This window comes from Alligator mississippiensis, chromosome 12, assembly GCF_030867095.1.
Source record: "Alligator mississippiensis isolate rAllMis1 chromosome 12, rAllMis1, whole genome shotgun sequence".
Taxonomy (NCBI): domain Eukaryota; kingdom Metazoa; phylum Chordata; order Crocodylia; family Alligatoridae; genus Alligator; species Alligator mississippiensis.
The window spans coordinates 20,953,454-20,973,760 of record NC_081835.1 but is presented as its reverse complement, the minus strand read 5'-3'; the positions used below and the strand labels follow the sequence as shown (position 1 = coordinate 20,973,760).

General features: G+C 39.1%; 1 protein-coding gene across 1 annotated transcript in view; it reads right to left on the bottom strand.

Moving 5' to 3' along the window:
- Window positions 1–258: 258 nt before the first annotated feature.
- Window positions 259–20,307, bottom strand: part of DENND6A (DENN domain containing 6A) — a 40,041-nt gene continuing 19,992 nt past the window's right edge. The window contains exons 7-20 of the mRNA XM_014596543.3: window positions 19,957–20,036; window positions 18,423–18,485; window positions 15,450–15,505; window positions 14,405–14,527; window positions 14,061–14,156; window positions 10,759–10,853; window positions 7,413–7,478; window positions 7,238–7,302; window positions 6,348–6,437; window positions 5,581–5,634; window positions 5,388–5,497; window positions 4,119–4,221; window positions 2,986–3,060; window positions 259–2,195 (exon numbers count right to left, since the gene is read on the bottom strand). Of these exons, the coding sequence (XP_014452029.1) occupies window positions 2,064–2,195; window positions 2,986–3,060; window positions 4,119–4,221; window positions 5,388–5,497; window positions 5,581–5,634; window positions 6,348–6,437; window positions 7,238–7,302; window positions 7,413–7,478; window positions 10,759–10,853; window positions 14,061–14,156; window positions 14,405–14,527; window positions 15,450–15,505; window positions 18,423–18,485; window positions 19,957–20,036 (1,208 nt within the window). The 3' untranslated portion in view covers window positions 259–2,063. The remainder of the gene's footprint in view (window positions 2,196–2,985; window positions 3,061–4,118; window positions 4,222–5,387; window positions 5,498–5,580; window positions 5,635–6,347; window positions 6,438–7,237; window positions 7,303–7,412; window positions 7,479–10,758; window positions 10,854–14,060; window positions 14,157–14,404; window positions 14,528–15,449; window positions 15,506–18,422; window positions 18,486–19,956; window positions 20,037–20,307) is intronic.

The following is a 20,307-nucleotide window of genomic DNA, read 5'->3' as shown; positions in this document are numbered from 1 at the left end:
TTCTTATGAGGTCCTTATTCTTCTCTTCCAAAGCTTTCCTCTTTTTCATTGTTCTTCCACTCTCTGCTTCCATCATCTTCCCTCCCTGTGCTCCTTTTGTATTCCTCCAACCCGGGTCTAATGGCAGGTGCTGCTGAGGGGCTGCAGCCTACTACCATCTCTGCCGTAGTAAGACAGATGAGGAGGAATCTGGCCAAGAGGAAAATAAGAATAAGAAACTCGGCGATGATTTGTGGAATAAATAATGGAAACAAAACATTACAAAAATGAAATTTATTTCCTTTACAAAAATATGTATTTGCAGTCAAGTGGCAATAGGTTAACATAGCTGGTGCAAATTTACATGGTTTCAAGATACTGTGCAGTGCTTCAGTTAAATATTCAGAAGGTAATATAATGTATTAATGGCTACATTTTAGTCTCAGGGTTAGAAAATGTTATTAGTTAGCTGTGCAAAATGAAATGCAAGTCAGAGATTACTGTCATAGTGGTATAATTTAAAATGACTGATTAGATAGAATTTGTTCCACCAAAACTTCTGGCCATGAATTTTGTATGAACTGAAAAAATATTAAAATACATATTTTCTTAAAAATACAAACATGTCTTTATACCTAAATAAGAAGTTTATAGATGGTATGAAATATTTATTATACAAACGCATTTTGTAGGATAGCAATGTTACAAAATTATTCTTGCTCTACCCAGAACACTTCAAAGTAGAATTTTGATAGTTGCTATTTGCCTGTCACATAAAACTGTGCTGTACAGTTTTGCTCACTATAGCACCACTAATCCTGCTGCAAATGGGTTGGCAAAGTACAACTTTGCACTTCTAGTAACTGAGCTCTTTTACCACCAGAGCTTCTTGTTTAAGGAGATCTCACAGCAAGAGTTTCTTGTTGCTTAATATGTAATAAAAATGGCTTTTTATGCATGTCTACTGTATGCACATACATTTTAAGTAGGTTTGCTGTACTCAAATTGCATCCAGAAAAGGCCATATATATCCAGAGGCTGCCTACAAGCTGAAAACAGTATTTCTTCCTTCTAAAAAAAACCACTTAAATGGCTAAAAAAGAAGAATACCAGGAATTTACCAACATGCTCCCCAACTGAAGTGGATTTTGTAACAGATTTCAGTAGTGTTATTGGATACAAGAGGAGCAACACTAATCTTACACTTGAATTATTTAAAAAGCAGCACTACTAGGCCTATTTTCTGTAGGGAACACTAGTTAATTAGGTTATCATGAATAAACCATATCTAATGTTGAATTTTTGCAGCTCAGCTTTAAAGTCATTAAATTGTTCAATAATAAAGATAATGCAAAATTCAAATTTAAGTGTAAGTAAGGCATGTGACTACAAGCACCCATATTATCTGACATTCAATGGAAAAAGATACCAGCTTCTCCTCAGAAATTATTTAGCATCAGATGACTTCTTCCCTGGACACAGTTGAAAAGTAATACAAATCTTAAAAAAAAAAAAGGAATAAAAATAGGATTAATGCCCTACTAAAATGTTTTCGGTCATTTCTATTAATAATGGTTTTAAAGCCATAACAGATTTGTATGCAATGATCTATTAACAATGTATCTCAAAAACACAGCAGTTGGGTTTCTAATGTCAGATATAAGACTTCTAAAGAAAGAAGGCACTGTGAAGAGTGGGATATTACCTTAATGGGACAATCTCCTGACAGACCCAAAGCAACTGTTGCTTTTCCCCTGAGTTCAAGTGACTAAACAGAGCAACACCAATAAAAATATTCTGCAATGCCAGCATTGCATTGTGGTCCTGCATAATTCATGATTTCATAAGTGCACTTGATTTTTTAACATGATTTAACACAGAAATTCCTTCTGTTCCATCAGTATTTAAGTGGAACCCATGCAGGTTTCTATTTTAAAAAGAAGCTAAAAATGGTTTTCTGCTATTAGTACAGTTATTGCTAATGTTAATAGACTATTTGGAGCTGCATTTCAACTGTTAGCTGCCAATGTCCATGAAGCTTTGAAATGTGTTGTGAATCTGCTACAGAAATATGCAAGTAGAAGTCATGTTGTGCCAGTTTTAAGCAAGATGTCCTGTAAATCATCTGGGAGTGCTAGTATAATTGAGTCAATGTGCATCTGTAGTTTCTCCAAAGTGTCAGGTTTCACAGGTAGATGTTCTCTGTCAGCCTGTAACTGCAGGAGATAAAAAAAATGAAAATGTTTTTAATTAATCCCGGTACAGACATTATACTTTTACCAGTATAAGTGACCAGCAACCAGTCTATACCCATACAAGAACAAAAGTTCAGTGCATACAGATTGGTTTAAACACCCCAAGGGTGAACGTATGTTCTTTTCACTACTGATGTGAACTTTACAGCTTACAGAAAACCGCATCACTTAAGTGGATTCCACCTCAAGCTTTTTGAACAACTGCACTTAGTTTAGAAGTCTGCAAGTTAATTTGATGTTCACAGAGAAGACAGAACAATGGATATAGAAGCTGAAATCCTTCTTCCATCCAGTGTAGAACTTTGGACAGCAGAAGTGCAAGCTTCTCCTTAAATCAGCATATATTTCACACACTTCCAGGAATCAGAAAGTGAAATATAGTTTCCAGGTACTTTTACAAATTGCTCTTCCTACTACTGTAGTCCATTACAAAACTGTCACCAGCTTAAATGAAAACATGACAGAACTACTAATCTTTGTTAATTTTCATAAAATGCCCATGTTCTTGGGTTTTGGGATGTCAGAAAAGCACTGGATTAGAATATCAACATTGCCTGTTGCACAAATGCTCAAATGGTCAATTCACAGTTAGCGCTGAATTGGATTACATTTGAGTTAATAACCTGGACTGTTTCTGGAAACTGAGTGAGCTACTTTTATATTTTGAAGAACATTTCAGTTTGATGTGGCTATAAAATATTATACAACATGAAGATAAATTATTTTGGATATATTTAAAATGGTTACCTACCAGTTTATTCTTTAGCTTTAAGACAAGATCTACTGTTTCTACTTCTGTGTGTTTCTGACTCCAGAAAAGCAAGTCCTATTGGAATAAAAAATATTCACTGTACTATTTCATGTATGCACATGCACATTTTAACCTTTGATTATGCCCATTATAATCCCTTCTAGTCCATTTTCTTCACTCCTTAGAATGAGAAAGAAGTCAGTGCTGATTTTGTGGTGCAAATCATTTTCTTGAAAATAAAATTATGTCAAAAGATAGCAGTGCCATTTTAGATGAGACCATGGACCTACCTGTTGTTCTGAAACCTATATTATGCTTGCATGGATTGGGGGGCTAGTTCTTTCATAGTTCTTTTAGATCAATGGATGTCGTCAACCATGATGTTAATTTCTCCGTTTCTGTTCTCACCAAACATGTTATAATTCCATTCACTTTTATGATGTTGCTATCCACGTCAGCCAGTTGTTTTGACCAAGTTTGGCATGTTTCAAAATCATTTCCATAGTGTTTCTTAATCAAGAAAAGGATCCAAAAACTTTTTTGGAGCTTTTGGCTACAATGATTCATTTTAGGATTTAGTTTTCTTAAACTCATTCAGCATCTTCACCATAATAAACTGGTATTTTCTCCTGTCATTAATATATTTATATGCATGCTCAGCAAGACAAACTAGAGATATTTTAAAGTCAGTTTGGTTCTTGAAGGGTTTTTTTCTTAAATTAAACGAATGGGAGGAGAAAATGGAGTTCTACTGAATTAAGTAGATTATATTAAAAATTAAAAAAATATGGGGTTAGGTGCAAAATGGCCTTCAAAATACACACCTTAAAGAAATAAAATGGAAATTGACTGCACAAATGGTGAAAGTCATCCCAGAAGGTTACAGAAGGCAGTCTTCTACACAACAAGAAATTTTGCTCAAATTTGTGAGCCAGTACTTTGCAATACAAGTGTAATACAATTGCTCTCTGTATGGCTGTTCCAATATGAGCTCTTCTTGAAGTTAATAAACTACTGTACAAAACTGAATCTAAAAGAGTATCTTCAGAATTTGTAATAACTGCATTTGACACAGAAAAGGTCAGGAGTCCATTTTTGAAACACGAGACAAAAACAAAGACATGTTTTCCAACCTCATTACAGAGAGCTTCTAACTGAAGGGCCTCCAGCTTCTGCATCATTTCTTTCTGACGGATCCTGAACCAGCCATCAAAATTTGGAGATTTCAAAAAATGCCTACAAAAAAATAAAAAGAAAAAAAATAAAAAGAAAAGAGTGAAAAGGACATTTCCAGTCCAATTCTTTTATTTTTTCACTCTGTCAACTGTTGCATATAGCTTCAGTAAAAGTAGTTCTGTGGTGAAGTGGAGGAGGATATGAAGATTATTTTTTCTAATTTCTTTCAGTACTTTCTGCTGGGAAAGAAGAAATGTCTGTAATGGAATGCTCATTACTGTTGCAGGTTTGTGTTCCCTGGACTACTAGTAAATATATATTTTTTCCATCTTTTAAGCTAAACACCTTAAATCCTTATGAACTTTCAAAGACTTCAGGCACAAACACTCCTAAACCCAAAGGTTCTGACTGTGCATTTGAAAGGCTGTTTATCAGAAAGAATTTGGTGACCCTTGCCTTTAAGGTTTTGGATAATGGAGTTTCCATTCTAATGAAAGGAAAACTGATCAATAAGTAAAATGTTTCATAGTTATTATTATAACATTTAGTTCTTCAGAAGCTAACTACTCAGTTTAGAAAGTTAGCAGAGCAGACTGACCTTGGGATTCTTATTTAACATACTGGAATGTATACAGGCACTGTACATTCAATCCTGCTTTATATAGGATTAGTAAATATTTGTACTATGGCATCACCATATATCAGAACCACTGTGCCTGTATGCTGTGTGCTTTGGTAAGAGATCATCCCAAATTGTAGTGGATTTGTCATCTAAAAGAAAAAAAAATGGCCAAAGAGATAAAACATACACAAAATAAATATGGTGCAGTGAATTTGTTTTGTTTTTTTTATTGGGGTGGGGGAAGAGGGCAGGGAGGGAGATAATATGAAAGCCAGACAAGCCTAAGCATATGGGTCTAAGAAAAATACCGAGCCCTTCGCCTGCCTATCCATAACCAGTCACCAGGATTCAGGAGGCATCATGGCAGAGATGAGCACTGCAGTGGGATCTCAAGGAGAACAGGGACTTAGAGTGGCATTTTGAAATTCTGCATTCAGCTATTTAGAAGTCTTTCCCTAAAGCTTCTCTATTTATCTATCAGAAATGTTAATACTGCAGTACAGCCAAAAAAAGTTCACCCAGGAGAATATAACATTACTGATTTCTCTCCAAATACGTTTAGTTTGATTTCAGGTTTTTAAAAAAATAAAATAAAATAAACAACCTGTAAAGTCCTATCCAGTCTCCCTTAAGTCTTGAGGTGAGTTGGGGTCCTGCTTTCTCCAGTGTTTTCATGAAGTCCTCTTGACTGAATTGTCTCAACTGTGGTGGACTCTACAAGAGAAATAGTTCTCAGCCACTTACAACCTTAGCTTTCTTTAGAGTATTTTCAGATCCTCTGAATACAATTTCCTTACCTTCCATGGTGATATGCTCTTTTGCAGGGGCATAAGGCTAGCCACATAACGTTCCTGAGGACAAAGAAAAATAGTTTAATAAAAATGTGATGCTGCAGCCAGTATAAAAATCAGTTCACATTAATAGTTCATTTGTTCAAACTTTCATGCAGCTGTACAAAAACCCCCCAAAGGGTACCTAAAACAGTTTTCTCAAGCTATTGTAACAAACTAGTTTAACAGCTTGCATTTATATAAAAATCAGAGTGTGCCTTCACTATACTTTACAAAGTAGTCTGTTCTGGGTAGAAGGAAAACAACCAACCAGCTAACAGCAAAGGTAGCAAAGAATTCACTCCAGTAACTAAGGGGTTTGAGAATGAGGAATGGTACTCAGTGGGACCAGTTTAGTGTCTGCCTACCACATCTGGCCTGGACTCTGAGCAGCTGTTGCCTGCCATGGAGCCTGGGCTGCTCACAGCAGGGCTTGCAGCTTCCCTGCTGTAAGCAACCTGGGCTCCATAGCCAGTGGCAGCTGCCCAGAACCCAGGCCAGCTGTGGTGTGCTAAGCCTCATGTGCCATCCTCTGGCACATGTGAATGAAGACTTGTTGCCAACCCCTGTTCTAGCTCTATACAAGAAACAGATTTTTATAAAAGAAACACTACATTTAGAAAAATTAATAAAAAAAGTTATTAGTGCAGAATGCTAGCTTTTTGTAACAACTGGACACTGTAGAAAAATACATCATGTGTGTTAAGTAACAGACACGATAAATGCCAGCTTACTAATGGAATGATGAAGCTTTGTGTCAGCTCTAAGAAATAACGCCGAAGAATTACACTCTGGGCTTCTGCAGGACGTTTCTGTTGTACACCCTATAAGAAGCAGACACAGTAGTAACCTATTATACCCATTGTGGAAATAAGACTTATTTTTAGTTACTGAATAATTAAGGAGAGGGGAAACTGCATGACCAGATGTATGCTCCATCAATGCATGTGTCCATCAAAAAAAATACCACCCCCCAAGTATATAAAAAATAAATTAAGGCACTGTCAAAAAAAACATTAAAATGGAACATTAAATGTAATAGTCTTAATACAGCTTCTAATGATTCTCTGATATTTAAGTTGTATTTGCTTCTACACCTTAAATTCATCTAGAATCAGAAACAGAAATTCTAGGAGAAAGTTTATTCTCAAGCAGGGGTAGGCAACGTTTTTTGGCCAGAGTGCCAAAAAACCCCACAATGTCTACTGTGGAAGGTATCGGAGTGCTGGCATGCCAGAAAAACAAAATGAGGGCAGGGGGTACATGACAGGGTGCACTGCATATTAGTATATGGGTTGCTTGCAGCAGGGCTTGCAGCCTCCTAGCCACCTGCTGGGAACAGCCTGTGCTCCCAGCTGGCAGCAGCTGCCTAGAACCCAGGCTGGCAGTGGCATACCAAGGAAAATGGCCTCTCATGTCATACTTGGCATGCGTGTGGGGGGTTGCCGACCCCTGAGTTAAAGCTTCGAAGTGCCATATTGAAAACTTCACAACTGTGAAGTTTACAGGTTTGGAAACAGAGTATGGAAAAAAAACTGATTAATCATCTCAGTTCTCTAGATTCTTAGAGGAAGAATGGACAAGCAGCATTCAAAATAGTTTCAGTCAACAAGTTTAAGGTTACCTTCTGTAACTGTTTTATAATTTCTTCATCTTTGTTTAAGTATGGTTTATAAGATGTATAAACACCTAAAAGACAAAAACAACAAAAAGGGTATACAGCCAGAAAGCAAACCATGCATATTTTTTAAAGGAATCAACAGTAAGATTTAGGTTAAGTGCAAACAATGATGTATTACCAGGTTTAGAATCCAAAGTCTTCAGGTTCTTCAGCTTTTTCACTTTCACCTGCTTTGGAACTTCTCCTGCAAATATATTTAATACCATCACAACTGTCAGTCCTGTTCTTCTAATGCATGCAACCACAATTAATACACCAAATGTTTACAAAACCTTTTATTACCTGTACAATAAAAGGTATCAAATGTAGGTAGTCATTTGAACTAAAATATATTCATACGAATTTTAATACACAGACTGCTTATAGTCTTACAGGCTTTTCATTTAACTCATGTGCATTACAAATAAAAACACTCAACTGGAGAAAATGTGAAAAAAAAGTGTCCATTTTTCTTTCAAGATGCCTGTAGCATGGTCACAAAAGAAAAAAAAAATCCATGCATAGTAATGAAGGTTTGTCTTCTCCATTAATTTTCTAACATTTTATCCAGTTCCCCCTCTGGGTTACCTGGGGCAGAAGCCTTCAGTGAAAGTAAACATTTAGTCAACCACAAAACTGTGAAGTACCCAGAAATATAAAGAGCAGTCAGAAGAGAAGACCTGAACTCAGCCTCCTAGCTTCCAAACCCAGGGCATATGCTCCCTTTGGCAAGTACTGACTTCTTTTGTTTTTGGGGTAGGACCTCTTGTTTCTTCCTCTAGCCAAGAATCTCTGCACCCTGTTGACATTTCATGAACAGTTCAAAGGAGCCTGATGCTGTTCTGTAGAGTCAAAAATAAGACAACTTCGCTGTCATGTTTAGCTGGACCAGCAGTTCTCAACCTTTTTAGATTTGGGGCACCACTCAACAGATGCAAGGCACCCCTCACTAGACTTGAGGCACCCCCTTCATAACTTTTGTGAATTGAGCATCTTATTTATTATAGTGCTCATCTCTTTGCAGAGGGGCAGGCAGTCGAGGAATTGCCTGAGCTTGCCCTTATCTGCTTACCTCCTCACACCTGGCTTCTCTCTCATGATGCCCCAGATGCACTCTTCAAAGGATCTTCTGGCGACCTAGCTGAGAATCACTGAGCTGAACACTAGCTTTCAAAAGGGCAGTCAAGTGCAGTACTATAAGCTGTACAGATGCTGCTCAGAGATTTCTCCTCACCTTTGCACATAAAAAAGTTAAAAAACACTTTAGGAATATTTGTGTATCAGGATCCACTTGATTAAAATGGCCATAAGTTTGGGCTGAACAGTGTTCTGACCTTGAAGTGGTACACTAACTTTTTAAAACAAATTTCAATTGTACACTAGGATTTTAAAGAAGCTTTGACAGGTAATCTATTTTCTACTACCTTATTATGGGACCATGAATTTCTACTTTAACGATCTTTCCTCCTCTTTCTAAAGCTTCTCAAGGTCTGGTGAAAACAGTACCAAGGCTAATACCAACGATTATCCTCAGGAAGTGGAACACTACTGAATATTTTCTTACAAAAAAAGCATTTCAGGCTGAAATATGCTGGCCTTAAGTAACATCTACATTCTTGGTCCAGAGCAGAATAAATGTACATACCTAGACAAAGGGGGATTCAGTTCAGGTACTTGAACTGGCTAAGCAGCAGCTCTGCAGAAAAGGACCTGGGGGTTACAGTGGACAATAAGCTGAATATGAGCCAGTGTGCCCTTGTTACAAAGGATGTTAACAGCATACTGGGCTGCATTAGTAGAAGCGCTGCCAGCAGATCAAGGGAAGTGATTCTTCCCCTCTTCGGCATTGGCAAGGCCACATCTGGGAGTACTGTGTTCAGTTTTGGGCCCCTCACTACAGAAAGGATGTGGACAAACTGGAGACAGTCCAACGGAGGGCAATGAAAATTGTTAGGGGGCTGAGACATGATTTCTGAAGGGAGGCTGAGAGAGCTTGGCTTACTAAGTCTGGAGATGAGAAGACAGAAGGGATTTAATAGCAGCCTTCAACTACCTGAAGGGTGGTTCCAAATAAGGTGGAACTAAACCAGGAGTCAGCAACCCCTGGCACACGTGCCAGAGCATAGCATACAAAGCCATCTTGCTTGGAACACCACAGATGGCATGGGCTTCGGACGTGCCCCTGCTGCCAACCATGAAGCCCAGGCTGTATGCAGCAGGGAGGCTGCAAGCACCTGCACCAGGGTCCACGGAGACCTGGCCTGACTGGTTGCCAGTAGTGGGTGCATGCAAACCTTGGGGTGGACAGAAAAGAAAGGGCCAGGGCTGTGCTGCCACAACAAGGATTGGGCCCCACCCAGGTGCCCCTGCCATCCACCCCTGGCACACCAACATCTTGCAAGTTGAGGTTTCCAGGTTTGTTGGCACTCTGCCTAAAAACTATGCTGACCCCTGAACTAAACCATTCTCAGTGGTGGCAGATGACAGAACAAGGAGCAACAGTCTCAAGTTGCTACAAGAGAAGTTTAGGTTAGATATTAGGGAAAAAAAACAAACCAAACAAACAAAAGAACACCTCACAAGGGGGTAGTAAAGCATTGGAACAGGTTACCCAGAGAGGCTGCTGAATCTCCATCCTTGGAGATTTTTAAAGACCTGGCTAGACAAAGCCTTGGCTGGGATGATATAGCTGGAAATGATCCTGCTTTAAGCAGGGGACTGGAGTAGATAACCTCTTCAGGTCCCTTCCAACCCTAATTTTCTATGATTCTACTTCACATCACAATCATAACGATGCATAATATTACTACTGTTGGCCGAGAAGCTACCTTTTGGATAGCAAAAGGCTAACAGATTTCAGTTGGGGCAAAGAAAAAAAAAAAAATCGAACTTAACAGCTGTAATGGCTTAACATTTAATATGTTTAAAAACTACACTGGTGAATGTGTAATTTCACACTACTGTTGCATCAATTATTAAGCTTTATGGTTACGAGTAATACTGTGTGTACTTTTTAGCAACTGTTACTCCTATATTTTTCTGATTCTAAAATAAAGAAAATGCAAGAAGAAAAATACACACAGACTAAAGGTCATGTTTAGTGACAGTTAGTAAAATGTTACCTTTGAGCAGAAGGTTTCAGCTGTTACACTCGTGGTAGAGGTATGAAAGCAGAACACATTTAAATATCAATAAACAAACATGGAAGCTAATGGCTATTACTGCTTCCTACCTCAAAGACATAGAGATGGATACTAGATGGATGTGACAAAGTGGCACAAAGCACTTGAATTTACTTATCATCCTTAAGTTACACGTGCAACGTAGATGGAGTTGTTTTACATAAACTCAGACCTACAAATAGCTTCATAAAGCAGCATGCAAGTGTAAAGGCTCCTGTATTAGCATCTAAGATTTCATTAAAGGAAAGGTATGATATTTTATATAGTCTATAGTAGAGTACTGTAGAAGAGTTTATACTTTACCTGGAAGTTTAATATCTCCTATTCGAATAATGTGTGGCCAGTGTTGAAGCGTTTTAGCAAAAAAAGGATTTGTCACTCCTAAGATGACAGAGGGTCTGAAAAGAAAAAAAAAAAAAGGTTCTTTAAACATGAAAACAATAGCTTCTCTCCCCCTAATAAATACAAACACTGAAAGTTATTCAAAGTTTATATTAACGCAAAGAAAGAAGTTTCCAACATATGACGAAGCATTACCATCTTACAGAGCTTTCCTTTGGTAAGCTTTCAAAGGGCTGCAGAACAGATGCATCTTACTTTAAAACCTATAAAGTAATAAGAGGGGCACAACTACTAAATATCACATTTTGCTGATTCTTAGCTAAATGCTGCCCAGTTGTACTGTTGTGTTACTCAGCTTTTCCAACACCTATAGACATTCATGAAGGACATCACAAAACCTAACCATGTGACTTCACAACTTGGTGCAATTTCAGGGTTTCACAAGACAGCTCCATGACCTTTTCTCATGTGCAGCCTCTAATTCTATCAGCATCTCTGCAGTCAGATCTTGTAAGCTGAGATTTCTGCCTGGCTGACCTTTTCCACCCTAAATCTTTCAGATTCATTGTTTTGAAATGCACATACTTGAAGGAAAGAAGTGTTTTCCCACGTTTTGGCTTCTGTTTTCCACACAAAATTTATGACTTCTACTCACATTTTTAGTCTCTTCAAGCTTATTTGAATTGTTCCTTTATTTCCCACTGTTATTTGGGAGTGCACTCTATTTATTATCATTTTCCAATCGCCTTGCCATGCTATTTATTCCCTCTTCCAGGTCATTCATGAGAATGTTAAATAAAACACATACAAAAAACTTAACTTGGCCATCCCACAGAAACTCAAACACAACGTATTTTGCTTTACATTAACTTCTGGGTTCATCTCAAGTGGTAAAAGCAGTACAAGAATAAGAACACTGGATGTCTCAAAGGATCAATAATGAGAGATTCTTGTACATCGTTGGCTCATATCTAGCCTAGCCTAAGCTGCTAGGGTGCCTATACACGTGCTCCAAATAATTAAGTCTGCTGGAGCGTTCTAACTGGAACACTCCAGCAAGCTGCAGCATCACATGTATTCAGTGCGTCTCGCGTTTCCAAATGGGGGGGGGCGGGGCCGGCAGCGGCGGCTTCAACTAAAACTCTTTGAACGAGCTTTAGTTAAAGCGCACCCCCCCACGGCCATTTTGAAGTGGGGGAAGCTGAATACATGTGATGCTGTAGCATTTTAAATTAGAGCAGCTGTCCAGGAGCCACTCAAATTGAAACACCCCTCCTCCCATTCCAGACCACATGTAGACACCCCTAGTGACTGGATCCTTTCATGGCTACCGAGTCCTATTTCATGCAAGTTAAGTGGTCTTTCCAGTTCTTGACACAGGTATCTAGATTACAAAAAAGTAATGGTTGTATTGGCACTTCTTCTACCACTGGGAAAGAAAGTCCTTTCACCTGTACAAACCACTTCTCTAGCTCAAGTGCAAAGCACACTGGCATTAAAATATGAAGAACTGTGTGCTGGTCCTACCTGTATGCACCTGTTCTGAGAAAAGGTATTTTCAGTCTTTAAAGGGGCTTTTACGATAACTCCTTTTCCCCAGAATTAAGCTCATTAGATTTAGTTTACCTTTTGTTTTAAAAAAATGAAGTCTCTAACTTCCGAAGGGAACAGCACAGCGAAACAAAGCTTCATTATGAGAAAAAAATCCTCTTGAAAAGTTGATGTTAAAGTACTTTGGATATACTTCTTTGTCAGAATCCTTCCTCTTTAAAAAAGGCACTCAAAAGTAGAAACCTGTTTCCAGTCTCTTAAATTTTTAATGAAGAAAACACATGGATGCAAGCTCCATTTCACAAAACCAATGATACTAAACCAGAAGTTTAAAAAAAAAAAATCTCACTCTGGTATACATCAGTGAATTATGTCTTCAGGGACAGGTCACTAAAGTTTAACCAACTATAACTGTGTATTCCATGGGATTGATAATGTAATATGCAATTTAGCTTCTAAAAATAACAGGACCATGAAATACAGTATCCATGTTTAGATATTGTTCCACTGGAACATTATCTGGAAAGAGTTTAAAAAACAAACAAAACACAATTTCAATATAACAGTGACTTCAGACTTTAAAGAAATCTTATTCTGAAAATGATGAGTAAAGAAAACAAAAAACAGCACACCCCCAATTAAGTTACAATATTTCAATAAAATATATTTTTAATACAAGTCTATGATTGGGATCCCATGGAGAGTTGCATGTGGATTTAAAAAGGTCACAGTAAGATCTATAAGCAATTATGAAGAGGAGATTTGAGAGGGGATTTAATAGCAGCCTTCAACTACCTGAAGGGGGGTTCGAAAGAGGATGAAGCTGGACTGTTCTCCGTGGTGGCAGATAACAGAACAAGGAGCAATGGCCTCGAGTTGCAGCAAGGGAGGTTTAGGTTAGATATTAGGAAGAAGTAGAAACCTGTTTCCAGTTGATGTTAAAGTATTTTGGATATACTGCTTTGTCAGAATTCTTCCTCTTCAAAAAAGGCACTCTCAAAAGTAGAAACCTGTTTCCTAATATCTAACCTAAACCTCCCTTGCTGCAACTCGAGACCATTGCTCCTTGTTCTGTTATCTGCCACCACCGAGAACAGTCCAGCTCCATCCTCTTTCGAACCCCCCTTCAGGTAGTTGAAGGCTACTATTAAAATCGCCTCTCAAATCTCCTCTTCTCTAGACTAAATAACCCCAGTTCCCTCAGCCTCTCCTCATAAATCACATCATCCAGCCCCCTAACGATTTTTGTTGCCTTCTGCTAGACTCTCTCCAATTTGTCCACAACCTTTCTGTAGTGGAGGGCCCAAAACTGAACACAGCATTCCAGATGTGGCCTCACCAGCGCTGAATAGAGGGAAAGAATCACTTTCCTTGCCCTGCTGGCAACACTCCTACTAACAACAAGGGCACATTGTTAGCTCAAAGGTTTAAATGAGATTTCAAACCTTCTACCAATCTTGAACACAGAAGTCCTGTCGACTTCAAGTATTATTCCAAATATGAGATGATTACAAGATTATGACAAAAGGCTTTACCTTTATTTAATCTTTAGTAGTAAGAATTACTCCAATTAAAATACTCAGCTATAGCTTAGTGTCAAAACAAGTAACAGGTTTCCTTCCAGTCTTGAAAAGTTAGTTTCCACTGTCAGCATTATACAAAATCATGACTTGCACGTGATAGGTTTACAACAGTGGTTTAAGCATACTTACGGGGCTTGTGTACGTGTAGTATATTCTTTGAATTCACTGTCATGTATTGTGAAGTACGGCCTAAAATCACTGCAGTATTTCAAAGGTGAAATACAACTGTGGAACAGAAATAGAGAAAATAAATGTAGTATGCACACACGTAAATACATAAAAAAAAGTATTATGTATGTACGTACGCATATATACATGTATGCACACATACAATACAGTATTTAGTGGAGGAAGACAAAACAGCATTAAATATGTACAGCTTCAGCTGAGGTTATCCAAAGCTGCTCTTGGCTCAATTTAACTTTAATGTGCCTCTGATCATTTGATCACTGTAAGGAAGCTGTCACAGTTACCTTACAAGAGCCAGAACAGTTTCTGAAGACTCAGAAGGTGATAGTGCCATGACAACAAGTGGTTCGCCTAACAACACAAGTTCCCAGAGCATCTGGATATGAAAGAACACTGGACAGAAACACCTGAAAACAGATTAAGAGAGAGAGTGTGTGGACATTTTCAATATACTTAACTTGCCAAAAGCAATACAAATTTTAGTTAAGTTATATATCTAGCCATAAAAGGATGACACCAAATTATATTAAGCTTTCTCCCATTTTTCAAGCTGATTATTACAGGTTTCCCTTGATTCATGGAAGTTCTTTATATGCAAATTCACTCTCATATGATGAGCATATTTAGACCCATAATTCATTATATGCAAGGTAAATTTGCTCCTATGTGATCAGCATAGATGCCACCCCCCAACCAAGCAGGTAAGTCTGTGTGGGGAAGGGAATAGGCTGTGGCCCCACTCACCCCAGCCCTGGCTGTGACAGCCCTGGGAATGGCCAGCACCAGCTGCCTGCAGCCCCTGGGCTGCACTGTGTTCTGCCCCCTGCCACCTGGGTTCACCCCAGCTCTTGGGCTGCACCTTGCCGTGGTACAGGTAGCTGGTATTGGCAGCTCCAGCACAGGCTGGGGTGAGCCGGACAAGCAGAGCCCCAGGCAGCACAGGGCACAGCACTCACCCCAGCCCTGGCTGCAGTGGCCCCAGGAGCTAATGCCAGCTGCCTGCATCAGGGCATGGCGCAGCCCAGGAGCAGAGGTGAATGGGGACAGGCAGAGCACACTGCAGCCCAGCAGTGAGTGCCCTCTGCTTTGCTGCCTTGTGTAGCCCCAGGAGCAACACCCCTCCCCTGCCCCTTCTCTAGTCCCAGCATCACTCCCTCCAGAACACATCCCTATTTGTTACACTGGAAATGTAGTTAGAGTTAACTGTTTAAAAGGTGCTACAACTGTTCTGCCTTTTACCTAAGTCATGTTTTCTGAGGATGCCATCAACTGTACCTGGATTTGTAGGCATTCAAAACTACTGGAAAAAAAATCAGGTCAAATTTTTACCTGAAAAGCTCCACTTCATGAACAGTGGGCAAGGCAACAGCAATTTGAGAGTCTGTCTGAAAGACAGAAAATTAACTTTCAGTGTACATAATGCACGGTGGCATGAATATTGCTTAAAACAGCTATCCTCCCTGTTTTGCAGACACTATTCAAATATACAGTATGTGCTCTGCGCTCTCCAAAACAGTTATTTAATTGTACTAAGGGTAAATGAAGGATATCATCAATAAAAGTTTCTTGAACTAGTGCAAGTCAGAAGGGTTGCAAAGTATTTCAGCTCAGAAGGGTTGCAAAATATTTAGGAGGTTTCAACCAACAATTTTGTTGGGTTTTTTTGTCTGAAAGTACAGCTAGACCAGTTGGCTAAGTATATCTGTTTTCATCTTATGGCTAAAAACAAAGCTTGTGGTGTTTTGGTTTGTTCAACAAATAGCAATTTTTAGTCAGGTAGCGGGAGTGTTGGAGAGCATGGAAAAGGGGCATGTGGTATGGGGGGAGCACAGGGGAAAGGGCAGAGGTAGTGACTAGATGCTAATGAAACTATACTCCATATATCAAAATCTCACAGTTAAAAAGACGACTTTAAGGGAACGTAGCTCCTGAGTACATGAAAGTCTATGCCTACTATTATTTTCCAAGGGAATTTAAGATGTTGGTCATCTCTCAAAGCCTTATATTGCTTATGAATTAATTTCCTTTCTCCATGGGAAATAGAACTGCAGTTGTTATCCAAGGTACTCAAGTCAAAGCTCCATAATTAAAACAAGGATGATGGCAAGCATTCCTTGCGAAAGGACACAGGAAAAGATGACTTTCCTAAGCTCAGAGAGAGGGATTTAAATTAGTATAATGGAAGTGATAATTTTATGGGGGATTGAATTATCAGATCAACTGTTGGTCCTTTTGCTCCATTACTTTTCATGTTGTAATTGCACGTGCGCCTAGATTGAGATAAAATATCTAACTGAACAAAGGAATAAAAATCCCATTTTTCCTCTTTGACAAATTAGGAGAAAATTAGTTCTACAATCATCTCTAGTTTTACCACTTAGACAAAGCCATTGCTCTAGTATCAAGCCACAGAAACTGAAAACATGTTTAGAAAGGAGAAAAAGACACACTGACATTTCGGTTTATTGAACATTCACCAGAAACAAATCACATAAGCCCTTCATGAATTCCATTTGAGAGAGAGATTTGTCAACAGGTTCTGCGAATCATTGCATTTCTGTACATCATCACTCTCTCCTGCAGAAACCCCTTTGGCTGCTTGCAGACGTTAGAAACAACCCTGGTGCTGGACTTTAAACTTGCTGCACACCTGTGCCAAGCCCAGCACATGCCCAAAGGAGCACATGCCCAGAGGAGGCACAGCGTTAGTTAAACCCAGCTTGTCCGATGTCTGTATAGATCAGGCGCTTTAATGGGGTTCTTTTGAAGCTTTTATCTAATAGCTGATTGACTCAGCTTTAGATAAATGCATCAAAGAGCCCAACTGAAGCACCCGATTTACACAGACACTGCAGAGCTAGGTTGAAGTAACGTGCGGCTTCTTCTGGTAAAGTGTGGCAAGTTTGTCTGGGGTTTTTTTGTTTGTTTTTTTTTAAATCTGCAAGCAGCTTTTATGTTCCCATATCACATCTAAGTAATTAAATCACAGCAAATATAGCTGCTTTTCTGCCAGTCAGCTCAATCCTCATGTAATGGATCCTCATGCAATGGATTTTGCAATAATCCTCCAAGCACAAGACTGGGGGCTGGAGCAGAGCAGTTCCTCAGAGCCAGTAATGCGGACTCCCCATTCATGATGCAGAAATCTTATGTCATAGTTAGACAAAGTACTTTGGGTAAATGTGATATAATTTAGCCAAAGCACCTTGTCTGCCCATGTCCTTTGACCAACACAGGTGTAACCATACCCCGAAACTACATCATGGTTAGGAATGATTCCTTGCGCCTGCTCCTTTTCCTCTGATGCAGACCCAGGTTCTGCACCATCCTGCTCTGTTCCACGCACTTTTCCCTGCTGCAGGTAACCAAAATAAATCTGACCACGGTGCACTGGGCTGTGTAAACAGTGGTGCTAGGAGAGCTGTCTGAAGAGAAGTGAAATGTCAGGATGTGCTCTTGGCTGCCTTGAGCCGCTGCTGCTTGCAGCATTTAATCTGAAATCTGGGGAAGTCAAGCTCTGCATGTGTCCCTGCTCTGGGAGTGAGGAGGCACATGGCCTTGGGGCTGGGAAGCTGAGCAGTTCCCCAGTGCCAGCAGAGCCCGCATCAGCCCCCAGCACCCACCTTGCCTTGCCACACTGCAGCCCAGCTCCTCTCCGGGCAGGTGTGCGGTGTTAATAAGTTAGTGCGCGGCATGGTATTCAATTGTGTGTGGCCGCGCACACGCGCAGCTTGGAGGGAACCTTGTAAATCACAGCATATCAATACATGAAAGAAGCAGATTTGCTGCTCCACCTTAAAACGTTGTTTAAAGGAGCAGTGTATCGGGAAATAAATCAGACTGCACAGAGAATGTGACACACAAGGATGCAGAGACATGTACTGTAGCACAGTGGTGCTCCTTGTAAATAGGAGGTTGTTGATGTTTGTTCTCCATGTTCAAGTAAACATATGCAGTTTGATCTTCAAAACCTTCAACAGGCTGGGGCCTGACTAAACTCATTACAATACCACTTTTCCTTGCAACATAACATATCTGTTACTGTCTGACCCCATTTAGAAATAAAAAAAATAAACAACTTAAAATGGACATAGCTTTATTACCAAGCTTGTTAAAGTTTGCACAGGTAAGGCCATGACATGGGCTGCCTTCATTTATTTATCCTGAAAAGCTGACCAAGAAAACTGATGTTGAATAAGTCATCCTTCAGAACACAACAGATTAACACAGCTGAGAGGGTCACTTAAAACAAAGATACGAGCTCTCTCATTGTTCTGAACCATAACAATATCTGAGCGCTACCTGTTGCGTGAACTGTACTATTTGAGTTGTTCCAGGCTTGTCGTGACACGTTGGAATCCGCACCTTTGGAATTAAAAAGTTAGGAATTAATTTCCCTTATATCCAACTAAACCTAAGCTTAGAACATCACCCATGAGACAGGATGCAATGTTCAAAAAAGTCACTCATGTGGTGCTTAAATTGTTTTCTAGTACCTGCATGCATAACTCCCTCCCCACCCCCAGCAATGTTATAGCTAAGAATTTTTCAGTGTCATTTTTAATCTTATAAAAAACTCCTAGCAAATAATTCAACTAGTCACTTTTTAAAAGACAAAGCAAAAAATAAGAAATTTCTAAAATACCACAGATGTTGCTGTCCAGAAGGAACCGAGTAGAAGACAGAAAGGTTTATAGTTTTCAGTTTAAAATTGCCATTAGAAAATTTTCCTCCAAACCCCAGACTTTTTGGCAAGTACTGGTTGCAACCAAACCAAATTGAAAAATTGTAATGTAGCTCCTGCCCTCAATCTGTGGCTGTTATTAGATTGCCTGAAGGCACACATGCATTGCAGAGCCTGTGGAACGGAGGATGAAGAGTACAGTCTAAAATTAAGCTGTAATTGTCTAACAATAATGGAAAAACAGCCCTGATATTGATTACCATTTGTATGTAAGAGGCAAAAATAACAAGGCCATTATAAAACAGCACTCTGCATTCGTGTGTCTGAAAACTGAAATCTCTTTTGGGGTCCTTCCTGTCCTTTTAAAAGGACAAGTCTGACATCTGCCAGGTAGAAATCACTGGTTTATTAGTGACAGTTGATTCTCTACAATTACCTCAGACAGCTTTTTCTTTGCAAACACACATGGCCTTTAGACATGAAATTGAAAATCATCCATATTTCTAACTGTGCTGCATGGAATCCTTTCAAACCTACAAAGGAACGTTGGTGGCCAGCTGCCCTCCGTTCTAATTGAGCATCTGCTCATTGCAGTTTTCCCGGACTAGCATGCATTAGCTATAGCTTCTTCTATAGCTTTCCTTAGAAATAGTTAATTTTATTTAAGATTGACAGTAGATGCAGTTTTGAAACTTTCTAACTTCTGAGACTATCAAAGCACACATTGACTAGGAGGCTATTTAACTTCTGGGATAGGGCATATTTTCTTTTAAGCATATACATCAGTGTACCCCTAACTACACTGGAGTTCCATTTATGTAGTAGAGTTTGGTACTAAATATTGTAAAATTTTTGCTGACACCCATTTTGACTCTTTAACAACACTTGGTATGAAAACCTCTTGGAAAGTATATTCTAGAATAATAGCAGACTAGAATTATTTTGTGTATGAAAATGTAGTGATAACATAGATGCATCTACCAACTTATGTTCTTGCTTCCAAAGAACCCAAAATATTTAATCTGGATCCTCCCAAACTTAATCAGGAGCTGAATGCACATCTATATCTTTTCCTAAGCATAAACAATGCAGAACACACTGAATATATACAGTAAATGCAACTAAATCCAAGCTGAAAATTAACACATTTACCTTCATTATAATGTCCATAATAGGCAATTGAAGTATTTTCCCTGGAATTGGTGGGGGCCAACGATCAACATCACTACAAACTGAAAAACACAGTTAAATAAATGTTCAGCATATGTACAGGCCATCTCTGCAACGCTCCAAGCTGTTCAAATAAACTGTTCAGTATGCACAAAATTCAAGTCTTAACTGAATACTTATCCCCAGTGTCACCCCATGTCACCTTCCCAATTAAATATTTTAGAGACTTATCACTACACTCAAGTTATTCAGTTGGTTTGGTAAGAAAGGGTAACACGGTCTACTTTTAATTTAAGAGTTGTATTCAGTAGCAGCCAGAGACTCCAATCAGGG